At 52.1% G+C, this 24,215-nt stretch overlaps 1 protein-coding gene across 49 annotated transcripts in view; it reads right to left on the bottom strand.

The window, feature by feature from the left end:
• Nucleotides 1-24,215, bottom strand: part of WDR27 (WD repeat domain 27) — a 182,151-nt gene that overhangs the window by 98,411 nt on the left and 59,525 nt on the right. For 30 of the 49 annotated variants that reach the window (XR_014843064.1, XR_014843126.1, XR_014843004.1 and 27 more), the window contains 3 exons: nucleotides 20,191-20,288; nucleotides 18,745-18,847; nucleotides 8,536-8,634 (listed from right to left, as the gene is read on the bottom strand). Coding sequence is in view for 34 of the 49 variants with exons in the window: in XM_085021132.1 (XP_084877258.1) it covers nucleotides 8,536-8,634; nucleotides 18,745-18,847; nucleotides 20,191-20,288 (300 nt within the window). In the remaining 15 variants the exon portion in view is untranslated. Of the gene's footprint in view, nucleotides 1-8,535; nucleotides 8,635-16,845; nucleotides 18,394-18,744; nucleotides 18,848-20,190; nucleotides 20,289-24,215 lie in introns of those variants that run through there. The other 19 variants (XR_014843096.1, XR_014843135.1, XM_085021206.1 and 16 more) reach the window with 2 other exon arrangements.

The following is a 24,215-nucleotide window of genomic DNA, read 5'->3' as shown; positions in this document are numbered from 1 at the left end:
AAACCGAACTTTGAACCAGAACAAACACAGGGACTCACGCGGGACTAAAACGCAGACATGTCAACAGAGAGGAGTCGTCCAGAGCTCGGGGCCCACAGGGCAGAGGTGGCTGAGAAACGGGACGTTTGCTCCCCTCTCTGAGGCCACGAGAGGACGCGGGTGGCCACTGGCGCCGGGTCCAGCGCCACGGGCAGCAAATTGTCTGCTCTTCGCAGGTGACGTGCTGCTTTCAGCGACTCCTCTGCGTTATCTTAGCAAGTTCGGAACCCTCCCGTCCACGCGGCGAGAGGGCAGGACCCGGAGCCCTGACCACCAGGCGGCGGCGGCGAAAGAGGGGACCCCAGGCAGCGCCTGCTCCTCGCCGAGCACCCCCCCCCCCGCCCCGAGCAACAGCTTCTCGAGAGCAGCCCGGTGAGTTGGCCCCTCAGGGGGACTTCGGAGCCCACGGTGGGGAAGGATCCCTGGTACCCCGAGCCCTAAACCCAAGGCGGCTGAAAACCGTCCCCCGCGTAGAACTAGGTTCTTCGTCCCTGGCGGAGCTCAGCCCGACCTTCCGAGTGGCATATGGCCTAACGGAAGCAGGTGACCTAAATCACAGCCTCATAGCTTTTTCGCTTTTGAGGGTTTCTTGTCTTTCTTTTTCTTTTTTTTTTTTTTTTTTTTTTTGTCTTTTCTAGGGCTGCACCTGCAGCATATGGAGGTTCCCAGGCGAGGGGTCTAATCCGAGCTGTAGCCGCCGGCCTACACCACAGCCAGATCCAACTGAGCCGCCTCTGCAACCTACACCACAGCTCATGGCAACGCCCGATCCTTAACCCACGGAGCGAGGCCAGGGATCGAACCCGCAACCTCATGGTTCCTAGTCATATTTGTTAACCACTGAGCCACGACGAGAACGCCACATCCTCCTAGTTTTTAGTTAAGAAAATTTTTGAAAGAAAAAGCAAGATAACAAAGAGCAAAACCAAACCTGGAAAAAAACACTGACTATAATACAAAGGGTAAAGTGTCCGTTTTCAATCAACAGCTAGAACAACCGGGGAGTTCCGTCGTGGCGCGGCAGAAACGAACCTGACTAGGATCCGTGAGGATGAGGATTCGACCCCTGGCCTCACTCGGTGGGTTAAGGATCCAGCATTGCTGTGGCTGTGGTGTAGGCTGGCATCAACAGCTCCGACTGGACCCCTAGCCTGGGAACCTCCATATGCCGCAGGTGCGGCCCTAAAAACAAAGACAAAGAAGAAAAAGAAAAGAAAAACTTGAAACACCTGACAGCATGTGATAAATGCACAGTCTCCCCAGTACTCCCAGAAAGGCAGATCAGAGGCTGGGGCACCATTTCTAGATGATGAACGCGAGCTAAAGGAAGTGCTAAGAACCGAAGCGGGTGAGGAAACCAACACTTCGAGAAGCACTTGTCTCTACTCATCGGAAGTTTTGCTGTTCCACTCGGCACCACGAAGCCTAACGGCCTCGAGAAGATGGACCTAGATGCCCAAGACACTGTGTGTGCTCAAAGGCGCACATCGAGACGCCACCTACCACACCAAGAGCAGTGTACACGGCCACGGGGGCGTCTCACGATCTTAAGGCACAGTGAGGAGCTATCAAACTCCCGATTCTTTACTTCTCCTGGCCGGCACAGGAGGGGACCCCCACTGTCCCGGGTCAGCCTCCCACGACCTCTCCTGTCTCGTCCTCGCCAGGACACGTCGCGCTGCAGCCTAAGCCGCGCCGTGCACACTGGCTGTGAGCACACACGCCTGCCTTCGTCTGTACCTCGTCTCTTTCGTGAACTAGTGAGATCGCCCGTGTTCTGCTCTGTGTTCCAGGGTGACACTAGTGACAGGGCTACATGCAACCCAGGAGCGCTGGAAAGACCAAAGGAAACTTTTCCGTAATAAATCCCACATGATTTATGGATGGAGAGTGGAAAATAAACACTAAATACCCTAAATATCCACCATCAGTAAGCCAGAGCTTTCTATTACCGTTCATTGTTGCCGCTATTTCCTTCCTTATTTTCTAATTGACACCAGATAAAGCTGACGGTTGAGACGGGCAGCTCAGAGCCATCGGATGACACAGGTCAAGTTATATCTGTGACTCCCTCACACCCCAGCCCACCGCGTCCATTTCTCCTCCACGGCTCAGCTCGCTTCCCGGCCCCTCGCCAGCCGTCACCCTTGCCCTGGGCACCTGTCCCTTTGCAGCATGGCCCTTGTTCCCCGCTCTCTGGGCGTGAACACCACACATCTTTTTTTGCTGGAAATAACAGTCTTGCTTGGCTATCATCTCAGCCGGCATAAATTAACTATGAAGATTCTTAAATGTGTTTTCCCTCCTTGGTCAGGCTTATTCCTAGGCATTTAATTTTTGGGGGTGCAATTTTAAAAGCTATTGTATCTTCACATTCCTTTGCTAGTATTTCCTTGTGAGTGTACAGAAATGCAACCGATTTCTGAAGGTTAATCTTGTGTCCTGCTACTCTGCCGAAATCATCGATCCGTTCAAGTCATTTTTGTGTGGAGTCCTTCGGATTTTCTCTTATTCTTCTTTTTTGTGTGTATGTGTCTTTTTAGGGCCGCACCTGTGGCACATGGAGGTTCCCAGGCTGGGGGTCGAATCGGAGCTACAGCGCCGGCTGACACCGCAGCCACAGCAATGCCAGATCCGAGCCGCGTCTGTGACCTACACCGTAGGGCATGGGAACACCAGATCCTTAACCCACTGAGTGAGGCCAAGGATCGAACCTGGGTCAGATTCATTAACCACTGAGCCACGACAGGAACTCCAGGTTTTCTACATATAGTATCATGTCATCTGCATAGAATGACAAATTTACCTCTTCTCTCCCACTTTGGATACCTTTCATTTCTTTCGTTTGTCTGATAGCTGTGGCTAGGACTTCCAATACTCTGGAATAAAAGTGGTGAGAGTGGGCGTCCTTGTCCTGTTCCAGATTTTAGCAGGAAGGCTTTCAGCTTGTCTCCACTGAGTTTTATATTGGCTGTGGGTTTGCCGTAAATGGCTTTTATCACGTTAAGGTAAGTTCCCTCTGCACGCACTTCAGTAAGAGTTTTTATCTTGAATGGATGCCGGATTTTGTTGGATGCTTTTTCTGCATCTGTTGAGATGACCGTGTGGTTTTGGACTTTTCTTTTGTTAATGTGGTGTGTGACGCTGATTGACTTGCATATATTAAGCCATCCTTGTGAACTTGGGACGAATCCACTTGGTCGTGGTGTGGGATCTTTTTTATGTGTTGTTGGATTTGGTTGGCTAATACTTTGTTGAGAACTTTTGCGTCTGTACTCATTGAAGATATTGGCCTATAATTTTCTTTTTTGGTGGTATCTTTGGTTTTGGTATTAGGGTGATGGTGGCTTCATAGACTGTCTCTGGCAGTGTTCCTTCTTCTTCGGCTTTTGGAAAAGTTTAAGGAGGATGGGTATAAGTTCCTCTTTGTATGTTTGGTAGAATTTGCCTGTGAAGCCATCTGGTCTTGGACTTTGGTTTGTAGGGAGTATTTTTATGACATATTCAATGTCATTTCTAGTGATTGGTCTGTTCCGTTGATCTGTTTCTTCTTGATTCAGTTTGGGTGGGCGGTAAGTCTCTAGAAAGCTGTCCATTTTTCCATCAGCAGTTAAATATCTCAATGGATACATCTGAAGATAAACCCCACATGTCCACAACCCAAAGCTGACCCCACTCGCTCTGGAGCCCCACTGGACCAGGCCCATGTGCTGCACAGCTGTGTTTCCTGGCAGCCCCTCGGGTCTGAGCCACTCTGTGGGGCCCGGTACCCCCCGGGAGCTGTTAGGATTCCACCTTCATTTTCAGAGCTTCCTCTCGGCTGTAGGCGTCGTGAGAGCAATTTCATCAGTCCTGGAATAATCTGCTTCCACGAGACCCACAGGTCTTCCCTTGACAGCTGAGCCACGTCACCGAGGAGCACACTACTTTTGAACCACGTCTAGTAACTTATTCCAAGGGGCTCCAAACGTCCATGTGTGCAAAGGGATACACTGTATCTCTCAGTTAAAATTTACGTAAAAAGAGAAGACTAGTCCTGGACTCTGCCCCTGCCTTCCCAAAGGCACACCACGCCTCTGGGGCAAAACTGGCCCTGGACCAGCCGCTTTCTACCTGCTCCTAAATAAGTCCCGCGAGCTCCAGGTCCCCTTTCTGACACACAGAAACCAACGCCCGCTTCCCTGATTTCACGGACACCGCCTTAAATGAGGCTCCTCCAGCACGTGGCCAGCAGGTGGGCAGACAGGTGAGAGCCTCTCCCCACAGTCCGTGACGCAGCCCCGCAGGACTCGGCACAAGCGGCCACCAAGGCAAGTTGACCACACAACCAGGGACATGGGAGCTTGAAGAGTGGCCACGCAGCTCAGCGGGAATGACATTCATGAGATGCAGAGCAGTACAAGAAAGCAAAGCGGGAAGCAGGGAGGGAGGGAGGCGTCTGAGCTCCGGAGGCCACTCCGCTTAATCCAGAGGACGTACACCCACGTCCTGTCACTTACTGGCACTGTGACTTCTCCTGCGGTGCTCGACCTGCCACACAACTTGATTTGTCTTCCCTTGTGCCTGTGAGGTGCCTGCCATGGAGCCAGCCCCCCATGTTCTCACCCCCTGCCCCCCAGGAGGTGAGGCCACTCCCCATGTTCTCACCCCCTGCCCCCCAGGAGGTGAGGGCACCCCCCGTGTTCTCACCCCCTGCCCCCCAGGAGGTGAGGGCACCCCCCCGTGTCTCACCCCCTGCCCGCCAGGAGGTGAGGCCACCCCCCCCATGTTCTCACCCCCTGCCCCCCAGGAGGTGAGGCCACCCCCCCATGTTCTCACCCCCTGCCCCCCAGGAGGTGAGGGCACCCCCCGTGTTCTCACCCCCTGCCCCCCAGGAGGTGAGGCCACCCCCCCATGTTCTCACCCCCTGCTCCCCAGGAGGTGAGGGCACCCCCTGCCAAGATGCAAGAGCCTCAGCTGTGGAAGGTGACTCGCCTGGCCTGGCCCCGCCTGGCCCTTCCCTGCTGGTCAGGAAACCCAAGCCACCCTCCAGGCCTACAAGGGATTTTAAATGTTCACATGCCTGGATTGGAGCTCAGAGGGGTCTTTTCTACAGTAGGAAGCTCAAATTCTTGTTTGACGGAGCACTTAGTAGGCGTTTTAAAGCCAAAGCTCGAGTCTGGGATCTCACCCTCTGCACACGATACCTGGAGCACAGCGAGTCAGAAAAGCAGGACTCGGGTTCACTCTGGGTTCGGAAAAAGTAAGTGAAGAGACAGCACGTATCCTAAAATCAGGTAAATACGGTACCAAGACCCCGAGCCTCTAAACGCATCTTGGGTCCATGTCGAGGACACATCACTGCTCCTCGGGGACCTTCCTGAGCCTCGTGAGCAGACGAAACACAGAACTTTCGGAACAATGAGGCTTCGTTAGAAATTTCTAATCGCAAAGGTAGCGCTGGATTATTTTCTCATCATTCCCAAACATCGACAACAGCTGTACAGCAAGTGCCCTAGAGGCACTCGCGTTTGAAGCCGTCCAACCAGGTCGTGTGTGGCCTCTTGGTTCCTGAGACGAGGAAGCGGAACCTCGGCCTCGCCAGCTGCCGGACTTCGTGACAAACACGGCCCGTTCCTTCGCCCCCTTCGCTCATAATTCTACGTGCGTCACATTTGCTTCTTTTATTCATTAAAATAATCTCAATAGCAAGAGAGACCTACACAGCTTTTTCTACTTGAAAATTCTCAAGTATTCCAAAAAGTTCCTGGGAGTTCCTGTCGTGGTTCAGTGGTTTACAAACCCGACGAGTATCCAAGGACGCGGGTTCGATCCCTGGCCTCGCTCAGCAGGTTAAGGATCCAGCGTTGCCGTGAACTGCGGTGTAAGTCAACAACTTGGCTTGGATCTGGCGTTGCCGTGGTTGTGGTGTCGGCCGGTGGCTGCGGCTCCGATTCACAGCCGAGCCAGGGAACTTCCATACGCCACAGTGCGGCCCTGAAAAGCAAAAAAGAGGTGAGTTCCCGTCGTGGCGCAGTGGTTAACGAATCCGACGAGGAACCATGAGGTTGCGGGTTCGGTCCCTGCCCTTGCTCAGTAGGTGAAGGATCCGGCGTTGCCGTGAGCTGTGGTGTAGGGTGCAGACGTGGCTCGGATCCCGTGTTGCTGTGGCTCTGGCGTAGGCTGGCAGCTACAGCTCCGATTGGACCCTTAGCCTGGGAACCTCCATATGCCACAGGTGCGGCCCAAGAAATAGCAAAAAAAAAAAAAAAAAAGACCAAAAAAAAGCAAAAAAGAAAAAGAAAAAAACTTTCCTCAGTTCCGTTCTGCTAAAAGGTATTCCGAGCCAACACTGAGTTTTCTGCGTGCCACCTGTACCGCGCTGCCCAGCTCCCACTGCAGCCCGTGGGCTCGTCCCTCGTGACCCTCCCCAGCGTCCCCCGCTGTGTGTCATTCAAGGCTCCCAAGAGGAACCCGGCAACTTCAGAAGACACACCGCGCAGACTTCAACTCGGGAAAGCGACACGTGGCATTAATGAAGAAACGCGGGCCCAGACGCACGAGGCTGCCTCGCTCGGGAGCCCGACCGCAGGCGCAGCGCCGAACTGCCTACGGGCAGCAGGGGAGCTTCACCCCAAGTGCCCGGCACGGAGGGCGGTGCGGGGCTCCACTCAGGCCAGGGACGGACAGATGGACGGGGTATAAAGAGACCTCAAGCGACACTGACAGGAGCTCCGCAGTCACTGCCATGACAAGCGTCATCCATTCACCTTGTCAACCAACCTTCTCGACAAGTGGAAGGTGAAGCGCGTGCCAGGCTCCAGAACGCGCCCCGGCCTGCAAGTGTCCACTTAGTAAACAAAGCAGGGACAGAGACCAGCACGGAAGGGACGGCTACACACACACACAATGACACACACACACAGTGACACACACACATGCAACCACATGGGAATGGTACTCCCTGAATCAAAGCTTCAAACTTAGACCTAATCAAACTTTAAAGTTTCTGCACAGCAAAGGAAACCCTAAACAAAACGAAAAGACAACCCACAGAAAGGGAGAACATCTTTGCAAGTGAATCCACTGACAAGGGATTCGTCTCCAAAATTTATATACCCCTTCTGCAGCTCCATAGCAAAAAAACAAACAACCCCATCAAAAAATGGGCAGAAGATCTAAACAGACAGTCCTCCCAAGAAGACATACGGATGGCCAAAAAACACATGAAAGATGTTCAACATCACTGGTTATTAGAGAGATGCAAATCAAAACCTCTATGAGGTACCACCTCACACCAGCCAGAATGGCCATGGTCAAACATCTACAAACAAGAAGTGCTGGAGAGGGTGTGGAGAAAAAGGAACCCTAGTACACTGTTGCTGGGATTGTCAATTGGTGCAACCACTGTGAAAAACAGTATGGAGATGCCTCCGAAAACTAAACATAGAACGACCACTTGATCCATCAATCCCACTCCTGGGCTCTATCCAGAGAAAACCACGACTCGCAAAGACACATGTACTCCGATGTTCACTGCAGCACTATTTGCAACAGCCAAGACATAGAAACCACCACAATGTCCATCCACAGAGGCGTGGATCCAGAAGAGGTGGTACATACACACACTGGAATATGACTCAGCCATTAGAAGGAAAGAAATACCAGCATTTTTAGCAACATGGGTGGACCTAGAAATTATCATGCTAAGTGGAGTCAGCCATACAATGAGACACCAACATCCAATGCTTTCACTGACATGTGGAATCTGAAAAAAGGACACACTGAACTTCTCTGCAGAACAGATGCTGACTCACAGACTTTGAAAAACTTATGGTCTCCGGAGGAGACAGCTTGGGGGCTGGGGGAATGTGCCTGGGCTGTGGGATGGAAATCCTGTGAAATCAGATTGTTATGATCATTATGCAACTACAGATGTGATAAATTCAGTTGAGTAATAAAAAAATACAAAAAACCCACAAAGCTTCAAATTTAAAGGGGCAAAATCAAATCAATATTCTCAAATGCTTGAGTTTAATTAATATATAATATTTTCACATCTTTCACCAGGAAAAAAAAAAAAACTCCTTCTGCATTTTAATATAAGATCATTCACTTTTCTGCATTGATTTGCAACTAATGTTACTCTCTTCTAATCATTTCTCCTAGTTAAGATGCTTTAAATTTTGTGGTCCTCCTTCTGCATCTAAATTCTTTTCAGGGGGGTTGCAAAATCCTTCCTTTACTTGCTCTGCACACGCCTTCCTCCTCCACTCCTCCTGGCCGTGGCCATCTCCTTATTTTTATTTATTTCACAGCAAAGGTCCATTGGCACCAAATGACAGACAAACACTTTCACAGGAAGAGAAAACACTCTCGATTTCTCTTCTCCCAGTAAAGTTCTCTTTCCTAAGTTCATACCCCTGCCCTCCATGAAAGCTCGCGTGTAACCCTAAATATTTCAGAGTTTCACCAAAACACAGTCTGGGACAAAAGCTACGGAACGGGAGACGGTACCTGGACGGCAGACGGGCTGAAGGCCACGGCCATGACCGTGTCGCTGTGTCCTGCGAGTCTGCGAGAGAAAGTGCTGGAGCCGGTCTCGTACAGGTAAGCCTATGAGACAGAAACGACAGGCGCTGTGTGTGGCGGAAGCCGACGATCCGCCGGGAATTGTGCAAAGCAGACGTTCGCAGCGAGTCAGGCGTCAGCGCCGCAGGTGGGGGCTGCCGACCTGCCGTCCAAGAGGCCGAAGTAACGTCAGGAAATGTGCTTCCCCCTTTTCCCTTTGACGAAGGGCACCATCTTTGGGAATGCACCACAAACTGTCATCGGTCAGCTGCCACGACGCCTTATGCGTAGTTTTAAACATATGTTCCTATTTGATGACTAATTTTAAGGAAAGAGTACATATTCTGCATTTCAACCTTACGCAGAAGTCCCAAATTGAGTGAAAAGGTATGTTTTATTGGCCTTTTCTACAAACTTGAGGGAGAAATGCCTATCCTTTGCTCCCTGCTAATCAGTTTGGGATTTGAGCAATTCAAATATTTAGAATTTTTCCATAGCTGTTGATAAAACCAAAAATAAAAACACACCCTCCTCTCTGACGGTATTACCATATAAAAAGATACATAGGAGTTCCCGTTATGGCGCAGTGGAAACGAATCTGACTAGGAACCATGAGGTTGCAGGTTTGATCCCTGGCCTTGCTCAGGGGGTTAAGGATCCAGCGTTGCCGTGAGCTGTGGGGTGGGTTGCAGACGTGGTTCGGATCCTGTGTTGCTGTGGCTGTGGTGTAGGCTGGCTAGACCCCTGGCCTGGGAACCTCCATGTGCTACAGGTGCGGCCCTATAAAAAAAAAAAAAAAAAAGATACATATCGGGAGTCGCTGTTGAATGCTTCATTTTAGGAACAATCTGGTATTGTGACACCATCCTGCTGCCATTCTGATTATTTAGTAACAAAATGTGCCAACAAGTATTTTCTGAATTGTACCGCTAATTAAGAGAAGTGCCACACTGCAGGAGAAGGACCTCAACGTTGATTCCCTCCCCCCAAAGATCTGTTTACCGATGAGTCCTTCAAATTTAGACTTTCCAAGTGATTCTGTCATTGGCTTAAACACTGGTTTCGAAATAAGGTCTTCAAACAGATGTTTCATATATCTTGAAGTGGAGAAATGTCTGCTTCCACCCTCTGGCCCAAACGTGTTGATCTGAAAAGCATACATCTGCTTCACTCTAGAGGTTCTTACGTAGCGACCGGGGTGAGAACCTGAGAATGTGCTTTTCCAACGAGTTCCCAGAGATCCGTGGGGCTGGCCCAGGGAACCCCACTCTGAGAACCACTGGGCTAGAATAGCCCGAACGCTTGCCCAACGTAGCGCCATCTTCGAAGCAGGTCACAACCGGGGAGCACGGCGACTGGCGGGCGTGTAGAAATTACCGCTATCTCGGATTTTCCCGAGGCAGCCGGGACGTGGAGGGAGCAGGTTACTCGTCTAGCCGTCGAGGGTCCAGACTGAAGGCTCGGCTGCTTTTTCCGACTCACGAGCTGCCAGTGACCACGCCCGTGGTCACTGGTCACTCGACCATCGCCTGAGCCCCTCTGGCCACACGGCTCGGGGAGGGCGTTCTCATACTTCTGGGGGAGCTCTCAGGACTCAGGCCTCAGGACTGTGTGCTGTGTAGACTGAGGGCAGAGGGGAATCACAAGGACTCCACTTTAGGGGGAGGGCGCACCCCCGGCATGAGCAAGTTCCCAGGCCGGGGAGCGAACCCACACCGCAGCGGGGACCCAGCGGCTGCAGTGAGAACGCTGGATCCTTACCCGCGGCATCATCGGGGGGTCCCACCGCACCTCACGGCACCCCCTCATTCCCATTATCAGATACAGAGCTTGACAACAGCCCGCACTCACTGACGCCGACGGCGGTCCTCCCTGCGGCCCCACAAAGAAAATAGGGTTGTTGTCCCAGCTCTACAGACAAGGACGCCAGGGCTTGGAGGGCTTCCCAGACTCTGCAGCTACGGGTCGGGACGCAACTCCTCCAGGCTCCACTCCGCGGCGGCCCGACCTCAGGGTCTGACCTCGCCGCCAGGACACCGGGCTCTTCCTTCGGGAGCCTTCGCCTCATTCGGGCCGTCTCCCATCTCCTGTCATCTGTCACTCGTTCTGTACGCCTCCCATCTCCTGCCATTTGTTCTCTCGTCTCCTGTCATTGGTCGCTCATTCGGTGCGCCTCCTGTCATTTGTCATCCGGCCCTCGACCTGCACCTGTGTGCGCACCTGCCAGCACCGAACATTCGGTGTTCCACTGTCCAGGTGGTACAGCCACTTCGGAAGCCTGCTTAGCAGCTTCCAGTAAAACCAAACCTACACCAACCAGCAATAATCTCGCTCCTCCGCATACGCCCCGAGAGATCGAAGCAGGCGTCCACACAGGACTCGACAACTGCGCACGGCGATTCCATTCCAACGAGTACATCACAAGGCTTTAGGACCTGTCCATAAATTCCATGTCAGTGAAGCTGTGAACTGGGGAGGAAGATGTGGCGAATTATTAAATACGCACGCATACCCACCCTCGTCCCCGCAGACCCCGTGACGGCCGGAGGGGGAACCAGATTTCTCACCACCGCGGACGCCTCCGGACGCAGTTCAGGGGTGGAAACTGCCCCGGACCGGACCGAACCGCAGGGAGGGAGGCCGCGCGCCGGGCAGCGGAGGCCGGAGGCGGACAGCTCACCGGTTCCAAGTGTAGGGAACCGTCAGGCCTGCAGAGGACGTCTGGCGGCGGCTGCGAGTTCGGGAAGCAGGGCAGAAGCCAGTGTCAGGGACCGACACGTCCTGGTCCCTGGTCGGGGTGGAGAAGGGCTCACGCCCCGAGTGTGAGCTGGGTTTACAACAGAAGGTGTGGAGAGGGAAGCCGAGGCAAAGACGGAGGCAAACGCCTGAAGAAAAGCCCCAGAGGGCATTTCCAGAAGCCAGGCCAGGGCGGGGGCAGGGGCCAGGCCGGGCGCAGCTCCCGCGTGGCCGGGACAGCCGGACGAGGACACCGTTGGGGGGCGGGGGGCAAGCCTGCGGCTTCCGCGGGCGTTTCCAGGCTGGGGGAACCTGCCCGTGGGCCACTGGAGAACGGACTGAGAAAGAGAGAGTTCTCTGGTCGAGCAGGACCCGGGAGAGTCAGGACGAGGGAGCTCTGCCTGCGGGAGCCGCTTCCTCCGGCCTGCCCTGAAAGCCCAGGGATGGGGGCAGTGGGGACAGGGCGCGGCAGGCCGTGTGGAAAGGCCGGGCCGTGTGGACAGTATTAAGTGGGGACAGCACAGACAGGGCGGGCAGGCTGGACAGGTGGGTCCGCCGTCAAAGAGCAGCTCTGAAAACGAGAAGCCTGTGCTCGAGCGTCGAGCTTGTGCTTTCGTTTTAATCAGCTTCTATGACATAATCATCTCTCGTCAAAAAGTCCATGCCGAGACGCCCCGTTTTCACTGAAATCTGAATGGGAGTGAACACCAGCCTGCATCTGCGTGACGTCTCAAAACACACATAAAATGACACCACGGTATTTGAAAAACAAGTCTAGGTAAGAATGATTTAAGAAACCCGCTTTGGTGTTCTACTTGAAAACAGGATTAAGTGAAATACATCCTTTCACCCAGAAGGTTCTGGGGTCAAAGGCATCTTTCTGGTCACAACAAACTAATCATGAAAAGAGCCGTTTGCAGCTCCAAATAGCAGCAGTTTTTTATTAGATACACACTTGTCATGAGCTGCACTTGCGCGCGGTGGCAGCGATCAGTGCAAAAGGACAAAATGTGCTTTATACAATTTGGTGGGAAAGTAAGAAAGAATTCTGCAAGTGATTCAATTTCACCACAATCCATGGAGAGAACAAAATGTTTTAGTCAGAGTTGTAACCAAGAATAGTTAACTGATCAGGAAGCAACCTCTCCCCATCAGAGAGCAGTAGTTTTAGCTAAAATGTACTAAGAAACATACGAAACCTGAAACAAAACCTGTACAGAGTAAACGTTACTCCAAAGCTAAACCAGTAAGTCCTGAGAAAGAGGGGAAGGAAGCGGTATTTTTTTCCGGCAAAAGATGAGGACGTGGCACAAACCACACGGCTGCTGGAAAGATGCTTTACTGCTCAAAAGTATTTTCGCAGAGAGTGTGAGGACTGGATGTGCTGCCGAAGAAGACAAATGTTCCACAAACAGGACCAGTTCGCTGGGGCTGTTTGTAATTCCGCTGAACCGTATCCGCGAGGCTGAAGCCTCGTTCATGCTCTCATCGCGCAGGTTCTAGCTCGCAGCCTTGGTCCTCCCTCCACCCGCTGCTCTCCCAGGATCGAAGACAGCATGAGCTGCAAACACAAGCTAATGCTCCACTTGCTGAGACAGCAGGGACGGCGTCCACAGGGAGCCACTGTAGCATTTCGGCCGCTTGCTCTGCTTTTTAAAATACTTCCAGAAATGACGTTTCTCAAAATTGGGCACATTCCTTCAGATCACTGAATTTGGTTAAAAAATAATAATAAGCTTTTCTCAGAGGGCCAAAATGTTCAAGGTTGGATACAGAGACGTATGTAAAACCGCCCCGAGACAGACGCATCGCCTCGTTCCAGCGGAGGCCCGGGCTCTGCGGGAAGATGGCACATCACTCGACCCGAGCCCTCTTTCTCTCCTCAACCACCAAGCTCTGGCAACAGCAACCAGGGCAAACCACGTCAGAGCACCGTGGCCGCTGGAATGGCACCGACCCCGTGTACCCATCCGGGCCAGACGCCCAGGGTGAGGCAGGAGGCAGAGGGGCCCCGGGCTGAGAACAGCTGGGACTCGTCAGGCCAAGTAAACGGGGCCTTGCTTCCCTCTGACACCCCAAGGAAAGCGCTAACGAGGAGCTGAGCTCTGCCGGACAGAAAGACACCATGACCGTCCGATCCCCGGGGGGCGAGGAGAGCGCCCCAGCCGCACGGGCGCAGTGAGACTCCCGGGTCCGAGAGGGAGGGCCGCCAGGCACAAGGAGGCCTGACTCCACCCCGGACGCTTTGCTCCGGGGCCCCTCTCTGCCAAAAGATGCCACGCATATGGGAGGGTCCTGTGTCCGGTCGGGGGAGACTTAAACAAGACATCGGCCAAAGGAAAACAGACCGGAGAGCCGTCCTCGCCTCTCGGGGACGCCGCCCCGCGCTCCTCCTCCGCGTCGCTGCCGCTGCCGCTGCTTCCTGTGTTTCGTCCTTGGCGGTGCTGGTGTCTTTTCAGCGCCGCAGGCACGTCTTTGCCCCCGACTTCGACGCCTTGTCCGGGCTCTCCCACATGCCGCCCCGTGACTCTAACAGCTATTTCCACAGGCTGTGCCTCCTTGGAACAGCCTTGCTTTCAGCGGGTACGATGAGGACGGGTCCGCTTCTAGCCTCTCGTTAGTCTAGTGGCTGGACTCCTGGTTTTCGACCAGGCTGCCCAGGTTCAGCTCCTCACAGCAACACTGATCTTTCACCCACCGGTCAAGGCCACGATCAAACCGACATTCTCTTCATGTCACAGACGCGCTGAAGAACCCAGTCCAGGGTCCCGAAGAATGTTCCATCTTCAGGACCTGCCTGCCTGACTTCCTGCAAAGCCTCTCATCTTCCATGACCCGTGTACTTGCTGGAAAAAGCCAGAAGTTACCTCCAGCGGCTCCACTTCCTTTTACAGGGTGGCTCGGGGGCGAAGGCGGAGGTGTGGACCTGAAAACAGCATCGGGACACACAGAAGGTCTAAACTCTTCCGCACTTAGCGACGCTGACAGTGGCCAGAAGATTCGGGCTGGGACAGCCCTGTCCTCCCGGGGGGGGTTTCCATCTGTCCTCTTCTCGACACAGTAACGACAGGTGACACAGCCTCGCCGTCTTAGCAAAGGTGCAGTGCCCGGCACCGCACCCACCGCCCCGCTCTGCACGCCGCGCGTCTGACCGCTGCGCACCCTCAGATGTGTGGCGCCACCCAGCGTTCGTCCTTCTCCGATGGGCTATGCCGCTGAGCACAGCGTCAAGGCGCTCCCGTGTCGTCCCGGACGGCAGGTCCCTTCGTTGTCGTGTCGGAGGAACATTTCATCGCACGTGCTCGCCGCGTTTTCCTCACCTTTTCACACACCCGTAAACATCTGCGTTGTCTCCACGCTCTGACTGCTTCGGAAATGCCGCAATGACACAGGAGTACAAAGAGCCCTCTGAGACCCGGACTTCAATTCCTTCGGATAAACACCCAGGGGTGGAATTTCTGGATCAGCTGGTGGTTCTACTTGTAATTTTCTGAGGAGCCTCGACAGCGTTTTCCAGGACGGCTGAGCCCTCTTCCGTGCCCCCAGCAGGTACAAGGATTCCAGTTGCTCCACAGCTTCACCCACACGTGTCCTCGTCTGGCTTTCTGATGACGGTCCGCGCTGGGGGTGTGAAGGGATAGCTCACTGAGGTCTGATCTGCACGTCCCTGAGAACGAGGGGTGCCAAGCGTCTCTTCATGTGCCTGGGGGCACCTGCGTGTCTTCTTTGGACAGCTGTCTATCCCAGCTGTCTGGGAGTCCTTAGAATCTTCATCTGCTAGTTTTATCTACTCATGACATTTGCTAAAATCAATGATTTCATCTCAGACTTCAAGAGGAGGCTTTTCTAATTCTGCCGTGCATCCTCCTCGTCTGGAATTCACTCCAAAAGAGAACTCGTCCTCCTCAAATTGCGTATTTGGTTAACTTGAAATAAGTCCCAAAGGGGCAGGCCAAACAAACGCTTCATCCTGTCCCTTTAAAACGGATGCTTCTGCCTAAGGAACCGGTGCCCCAGTTTCCTCGCAACGGGGACCAGTGAAGTTGTGTTTTATGTTTGTTGTTGTTTTATTTCAATTACCTTTTTTAGAATGGCATTTTAAGATCGTGATCCTTTAGGTAGGTGACAATTTAAAATCCATCACATTTACTATGCTTTTGATGCTTAGCGGCAGCTTCTTTGGCCAATGGCCTTCGATGTTGCCTCCTGTGGCCTCATCATATGAGCTATCACTCTTCAATTTCTTCCTCCCTTTATTGGCACAAGCTGTCCCTGGCCCATCCTTTAAGTCCCTGTCACAGACGTGCAAACAGCTCTTCGCCCGGAGAACTCGGGCTTCCACCACGGGCAGCGGCATTCGGAGGCCGCACGGACGACGGTCACCGGGACGTCGGCGCCTGGGGGCATCTTCAGAGGCCGGAGCCGGGAGCACTCGCCTTTCTTTACATCGGGTACCAGTTCCACGATGTTCTGATGGGAGGGTCTTTGAAGACGTTTTAATAGAGGCTAAAGCACATTCCCTCACATAATGCTCTTTACCCGGGGTGTCTGGACAACTGCTACTTGTTTACGCTTTCAAGCACTTTCCAGCGACTCTGTCCAGCTTAGAGGAAAACCTGCTGATACTTCCCGGGGCAACGTTGCATTTATGTATTCCTCACTCGCGTGGAACCGACTTCTTCATCCGGTGGAATCTTCCATCCAAGACAAGACAAGACTTTGCATTTGTCCAGGTCTACGTTTAGGGGAAAAACTGTTTTCTTCGTATAGGTTTTGCAGAATTTTTGCTACATTTATGCTTGAGTATTTTATCCTTTTTATCTTCATGACATCTTCCGACAGGTTATGGTTTTTTATAAGACTACTGAATGCTGCATATTAACCTAAATCCTACTGTTTTACTCTCCCGAATTATTTCATTGTTCGTAATGGCCATTAATTCCCTTGGGTGTTCCAAAGATGCACTCTCACCATCTATGAGCAGAGGGTGGAACTGTGCCTTTTCAAACATAATGTCTCTAGTGAAGTCCTCCTGCCTAACTCCACAGGAAAACACCTCCAATCCTCCAAAGCAGTAACAGACCAGCAGGCCTTCTTGCTCCGTTCCCAGCCGCGGACGCCGCTGATGTTTTCTCGGGAGGTGTCGGCATTCGTCCTGAGGTGAGCACTTTATCATTTGGAAGAAGCATCATAGATTCCTCTTTCACTAGGTGTCCCATCAGAAATGAACGTGGGGTTTTCGCTGCGTATCTGAAGACGCGCGGACAAGTCTTCTTTTTGCGCCAGTTAAAAACATGCATTTATTCACGGGGTTCCTGGTACTGAACTACCCTTGAGTTCCGTGCACATCAAACCTTTTTACTTCCGTTTTGCCCACTTTCTTAAAAATTACATATATGAGTTTTCTTTCATTTCCTTCATCTCATTTGCAAATATATTGTCAGTTTTCCTCTGCATGGACAACACATTTTTCTGGTGTGGACGCGTTGTCTGCGAGAGTGGGTTTGGTATACCCTCATCTTTTTTTTTTTTTCAATTGTCTTTATTTTTAGGGCCACACCCTTGGCACATGGAGGTTCTCAGGCTAGGGGTCCAATAAGAGCTACAGCTGCCGGCCTGCGCCACAGCCACAGCAGTGCAGGATTTGAGCTGCATCTGCAGCCTACACCACAGCTCACAGCAATGCTAGATCCTTAACCCACTGAGCGAGGTCAGGGATCGAACCCCCGACCTCACGGATGCTAGCTGCGTTCGTTAACCCCTGAGCCATGACGGGAACTCCTCCCTCGTCTTTTTGTACTATAAAAAGAACATTCCAGATTTCGTTTGACACAGTGGAATAGAAACGGGACACAGAGGAGAGACAGAGGCAAGCTGGAGACATTGCGACGGTTCCTCTGCACCACACAAGGGCCTTTGGTCCACAGTCTACACGATATGGGGTATCTGATGCAGAAAAGCATCGTTATCAGCAGTCATTTCCAGCCTTTCAAAGAAGTCTGCTTAAGTCTCCCTTATGACGAAGGGTATTTCTTTCTCTTTAGAGTTTACGTCACTTCCTGTTTTACGTGTCTTGAAGCCAGGTTGCGGGGCACACACAGATCTAGAATTGGGACGTTGTATATGGACTGTCCCTCGTTATCTCCGGTAACTCTGTAGTCCCTGAGGTCTGCCCACTTTACACTTGAGCGTTCTCACATCAGCTTCCTGCCCCATGTGTCCACGCTCGTGTTTCTGCGTTTACGTCGCTAATGTCAATGAGTAGATTTTTCAGCGGCACTTGCGTATGTGCCCATAAAAGAAAATGGTGATAAAACTTCAAGAAAGTTCATTGTGCACAGTTGACGGCATTTGACTTCGAAAAGAACAGATTTATGCTTAAGTTATCACATGAGCTTCTTAGGGAAGTTACAAGCAGTGCTCACACTTTGGAAGCAAAAGTTTTTCGCGTGAGCAACGGCCTCATTTATAGATGAACTCAAGTATCCATCAGCAGAGAGGACAAAGATGTCACTGGAGCACATTTAGCGAGTTATAAGCTGCTAAACTTTTAGAATAAACGTTCTTATTTATTCCTTAAAACAGTTTTTAATATTCTTAAATTTCATTCTCACCCATTAAATGGAATAAGAAAAAAGTTTAGAAAATAAATCAGAGTCTAAGTTAAATTGTAATTTTTCAAATAAATTTTATAATTTCCTTGAATTTTCGGAGGTTTCTTGATGTCTTTCCGTTTGGATAACCCTCACAGACCGGCAGTGAGCTGAAGTGTGTCCCCAGGGTGACATGGCCAAGTCCTAGCCCCATACCTGCGACGGAGACCTTACTTGGAAGCAGGATCTGTCCAGATGTCATTAGGGATCAAGGGTGTCCAGTGACTCGTGTGCTCACCCGGGAAGGGACGGGGAGAGGGGTCTGAAGCGCACGGAGGGGACACGCGGGGAGATGGCTTGTGAAGGTAGGAACCCCCAAACCGAAGACACCCGGGAGTGAAGGCCACCACCGGGAGTGAAGGGCCCGCAGGACGGAACCGGCCCGAGCCCCAGGAGGAACCGGCCCTGCCAGCACCTGTAAGAGAGCAGATTCCTGTCCATTTTGCTGCCAAGGGTGTGGGAATTTGTGACAGCAGCGCCAGGAAACAAATACAAAGCACAACCAAAGGCAGTGTGTGCAATGACCAACAAATGAATAAAGGGACAGACTAATTAATGATTATCGGCTTTCAATTAAAAAAAACCATGAAGGCCTGTCATTAAAATGCCATTACTATGTAAGAGCCTCGAAACACTGGCCCACAGTCAAGCACCGAGTGGGCTTCCACCCTCTAACTGTCTCCACAAGAATGCGCATCGAGTCTCTGCCGAAAGACCGACACACACACACACACACACACACACACACACACACGGCAGCACATACGTGTCTGTCCTCGGCACCACAGGCCACGTATCGGCCACAAGGACTCCAGGCGATTCCACACGGATGGCAGCGGTTCGGATGGCCTTCAAATCGGCGCTCACACCTACAAGGAAGAGAAGAAACAGCAGGAGAACAAACGATTTTTTCAATTTTTAACACAAATTGGGAGAAAGACATTGACGTCTCGCTTTTCTTCACAAAAATGAACTAACAGTGGAAAACATTTTTATATGTGAGGATTATAAATGGTGAGCAAATTACCCTGGAGACCTTTAAAAACAATTAAAATACTTTTTCTGCTGTACCTCAAAGGGAAGTCTACTCAGCAGCCTCCAACAGCCTACATGGCAAGAGAATCTCAGAAGGAACGGCTACGTGTGTGAGCATAACGGAGTCATTCTGCCATACGGCAGAAACTAACACAACGCTGTAAATCAACTATACCCCAATACAATGTTCTTAAATGATGAGTTCCCATCGTGGCTCAGTGGGTTAAGAACCCAGCTAGTAATCATGAGGAGACAGGTTCAATCCCTGGCCTCTCTCAGTGGGCTGAGGATCCGGCATTGCCAGGAGCTGTGGTGTAGGTCGCAGACACGGCTTGGCTCTGCTGTGGCTGCGGCACAGGCTGGCAGCTGCAGCTCCGACTCGATCCCTAGCCTAGGAACTTCCGTATGCTATGGGTGCAGCCCTAAAAAGCAAAAAAAATAAATAATAATTGGAAAAAGTTTTAATAATTAAAACAGTTTTTGAAATTTTAAATTCACAAAACAACCAAACTAACATTAAATGATTTTTTTTTTGGTCTTTTCAGGGCCGCACCTGTGGTATAAGGAAGTTCTCAGACTAGGGGTTGAACCGGAGCTGCAGCTGCTGGCCTGCACCAGAGCTCACAGCAACAGCGGAGCTTTAACCCACTGAGCGAGGCCAGGGTTGAACCTGCGGCCTCGTGGACACTGGCTGGGTTTGTTACCATTGAGCCACAGCAGGACCGCCTGGACGGACTTTCTATACGTGAAGCGCGTGCAGATGTCCCACGGGATGGAAAGGGGTCTGTTCTTGCTCAGCGGCTGAAGAGGAGCGGACGCTCTGCTGACCCTGGTCTGGGAACAAACCCACACACACACCCGCACAGATGCACAGACGTAAATGTTTATCTTCTATTTTGCTACACTAAGTACTTAACGATCGGCGGCCAGGCTATCACTGTGGGAACACTTCTAACAGGGAGGCGTCTCTGTGTATCATGTCTCTCACACACACGTCTGCAGCTCACGTTGTGTGTGTTTCGCTGTGTGGCTATATCTGTGTCATACATATAAACAGATTCACCACAACTTGGTCACATTTGGTAAAACGAGATCGAGTTGAGTTTATCATGAACTGTAACACAAACGCACTTCGAGGCTACGAGTGGCCGCAATCTGAAAGCAGGGTGCGACTTACCTCAGGGTTCTCATGTCCCACAGTTTCACCCCATCGCCAGTGGCGGTGGTTGCAAAGAGATGATAAGCCTGGGGGTGCTGGGTTGCAAATGATGAGCCCTGCATTGTAAAGAGAAAACGCAAGATGCATTTTCAACAGAATGAATCAATAGACATCACAGTGATATACACACAAACACTGAATCTAAGGTAACGAAAAATTAACACGAACCTTTTCTTCTTACTTACAAAAATGTCAGAATTGGACTCTAAAGACTTGCACGTGACTAACAGCGAACGGTACATTTTGAGCTTATGAACCACTGCTCTTGTTTTCTCTACATCGTGTGCTCAGTGCAACGCCATGGGAAGTTACGGAACCACAAAGGCTAAAAGACCAAAAGGCTGGACAGTAACACAACTGAACCTATTCTTAAAGCACAGGTTACAGGCCACATTCAATGAATCGTCGGAAAGGTGGCCCTGCTGAGGCATTTAGTTGGAGGCCAGTTACCAGTTTCCCGCGTGTCAGACCCTGTGACACCCCGATGACCTGGCTGGAACCCGGCTGGTGTCCCCACAGACACTGACGCCTTCGAGGGCCTGCCTCTGGCCGGGGCCTCCGGCCCTCTCGCTGTCCCCGCACTGCCGTCCAAGACATGTCGTCATGACCGAAAGTGTTCCATGGACTGTACGGGACCGAACGCCACCCTCAGCACCACTGGCCCAAACACACTGAAACACGGTGTCGTTCACCACAATTTCCACGGGCCTCCGACGTCGAGAATATCCCAGTATTAAAACAAACGTAATGAACACATCCAAAAGCATTTAGGCTTAAAGTGTGCACATACCTACAGGGGATTCCTCACGTACAAGCAGGAAATAAAGGCTTATATAACTTCAATAACAAGAGGCACAAACACTCACTGAGTCTTCACTCTGCACAGACAGCACGCTAAACACGTCACGCTTTTCACAGATTTGTGAGATATATACTATTTTATACCCATTTTCAGACGAGAAACACGACACACGGAGGGGTCCATTCACCACCACGCCTACTAAGATCAGTACAGCCCAGTGTCCCAGGACCTGGGGCTGGGTTAGGATAACCTGACACTCGATAACTCATAACAAAAAAAACCTAACAGAGATTCGACAACCATTTAGATCATCTGCTAAATGTTGGGCACTATGTAAGGCCCCGAATAAAAACAACACAGGCCTAGTTTAATAGACAGATGGTTGTTCAATTATAATAGCTTACCACATTGCCAGTTTCTTAAAACCGAACAGGAAAAAATGCAATAAAACAGAGGCAATATTCAGTGGTCAAACCTTTTAAGGGAAAAAAAGAATTTAAAAAATTTCGATCAATCAAATAGAGGCTGAAGAGGGAAAAATGAAGCAAAGAAAATTCATGATAAATAGAAGGTATAGGAGTTGCAGGTTTTTTTAAGATTGAAGCGGACGCACAAAATAAGATCAAATGATGAGTAATCATAATAGTTGTGAGCAGACTAAACTCAACAAACAAAAGAAAGGTTCTTAGGTCAGGATTTCAAGCAAAACAATTATATTCGTTTTAAAGGCCGAAAGGGAAAGGTGGGGAGAAAAACAGAGTATGCTGAAGAGTTGCACCAAGGGAACTAAGCCGTTTCCTTCAGAGGGTACCCCTCGGCCAGCGGGTGCAGGACCCACCACGCGGGGGCCTGAGCTGGGAGCCCCATCCCGCAAGACGGAAAATCTCAACATTGTGGTGCCACGTTGGGGGCACCGAGTCCAAAGCCCTGTTCCTCCTTAGCTGCGGCCTGGCCCCTCGCTCCAGGCCTGGGCAGAGCGGGTGCACCGGCAGAGCCAGCCAGAGGCTGGGCTGGGCGCCCGGCCTGGATTCGACTCTCTCCAGGGTAGACCAAGGCACAGGCCTTGGGTGGCCACTCGGCCGCCTGCTCGCCCCCCCCGACAGCCCCCAGAACCCAAATAAAACCCCGAGTGACCAGGACCCACAAGCCCAAGGCCCGTCCCCCGCCTCGGGCCCCAGTGGGACCCCACCTCCTGAGCAGGGTCTCCCTCCCTCGCCAGTCCAGGGGACCGGGAGGAGGGGTCCCCAGCCGCGGCTCAGGGTCTGACCTGCACTGAATCCCCTTGGCTCTTTCTCTGTGAGACTCGCGCCTCAGGCATCTGGGTCTTGCTCGGCTGTTCGCGCTTGCCCTGTACTAGGAGCAGTGTCAGATGCCAGGGGGTGCCAACGGCCGATGGGACCAAACGAACGCATTGATAGGAAGGTAGCGGCACGCCCACACTCGTGAGCACACACACACGCAGGCACGTGCCTGTGTGTACACACATGCACACAACACACACACTCGCACGTATACACGTGCACATGCACGTTCGTTACATGGGTTGTACACACACACACACACACTCGCTGAGGCAGGAGAAGGTGAAATACACACTGACGGATGTGGCCTTCGTGCCCTCTGGGTAATTTTGTTGAAGTTTTATCGAGAGAAAAGAGAAGCACTTGGAAAATCAGATCTTGGTTTTAAAAATCTCCTCAAAGTTTCGTGTAAAATCTCGGGTCTCGGGACCCCTGTCTTACACTGGGGCTCCTGGGACCACAGAGCCTGCTCCCACCAAGCAGGGGGCATCCGGCACGTGGGAGCCCTCGGCGCGCCCAGGCCACCACCACCCGCCCCCTCTAAGCGGACGCCCAGCACCTGCCCGCCCCTGTCCTGGTCGCTGCCCCAGACATCTGCGAGTCTCCAGGTACAAAAGAACGGCCTGGGCCCAGCACCTGGGCTCCCGGAGGCCCAGCCTGAGACCAGAGGCCCAGACCAACCTGAGGACGCCAGCAGGGAGGAGGCTGGAGCGGCGACAAGAGTCAGCCTGCAAAGCTGATGCTGCCCCGGAAGCCACCGGGCTCTCGAGGGGTTCACAGCAGGACGGCGACCGAGGCGGGAGAGCCCGGGGGAGACGGGGCTGCCTGGAGCGGCGGCAGGTGGCACTGGGCACACTGGACCATCCTTGTGAGGCTCTGCATTCACGGCGCTAACGCACGCCAACCCCCGTCCGGGAGTTTGAATCCAGGTCGGTCTGGGAGCAGAGAGCAGCCCGGGCTGACCCTCCGCACGCGGGGAGCTGAGCGACGAGCGACGGAGGGTCAACCCGCTCCTGTTTCGCCTTCCTCCAAATCCTGCTGAAATCCGGTTCCGTCTCGCGGGGCGAGCCCGCCGCAGGCAGTCCCCTCATCCTCCGGAGCAGGACGCCGGGTGTGCCTGGCTCCGGGGCCTCTCCTCCCACCCGGGGAGCTCCCCAGTCCGCTCGCGAGGAGACCCTGCTGTGCGGCGCTGGGGACGCTACATGCAGTCGCTCAGGATGGAGCAGACAATGTGAGAAAAACGAAGGCACACAGGTACGCGTGACTGGGTCACCGTGCTGGGCAGCAGAAAACTGAACAGATGCAGGATGTTGCCTCCGGGCTGCATCGGCAAGGGGCTCCTGCTGCGTAGCACTGAGAACTGTCTAGGCACTCAGGACAGAGCAGGAAATGGGAGAAAAAGCATGTATACGTGTATGTGTAACTGGGTCACCGTGCTGTGCAGTAGAAAATACATACATATAAAGAAATTAAAATTAAAAAAAGAAAATTGACAGAATACTGTAAACCAGCTACAGTGGAAAACACAAAAATCATTATGAAAACCACAGGGTCAGCTTAGTGTACAAGCCACTCACACCCTCATCTACCGCCTGGGGCTGCAGGAACCGTTCCTAATTCAGCTTCTCATCTGCTGCTGCAGGAGGCAAAACTCCATGCGTTTCTCCTAACCCTCACGGGAACAAACAAATTGTGTGAAATTAGTTGCATGTGAAGGTTAAGAGTTTTCTAAGGCAACGTCCGCCAGGCTTTAAATTTATATTTTTAAAACATGGCTCCCGGAGACTCACAGCACTGTCTGACGTAACCCTTGTGGCAGAGAACAGCATTGTGCGCAACAGGGTAAAGCATCTTCCCTTATAAAAGGGGACAGAGAGGAA

The sequence above is a fragment of the Sus scrofa genome, chromosome 1, assembly GCF_054392235.1.
Source record: "Sus scrofa isolate SSC_HxYL_T2T_F1_AM1 chromosome 1, Sscrofa_HxYL_maternal_Yorkshire_Landrace_v2.0, whole genome shotgun sequence".
Lineage (NCBI taxonomy): Eukaryota > Metazoa > Chordata > Mammalia > Artiodactyla > Suidae > Sus > Sus scrofa.
The sequence above is the reverse complement of the archived record's forward strand: the minus strand, read 5'-3'. Positions and strand labels throughout refer to the sequence as shown.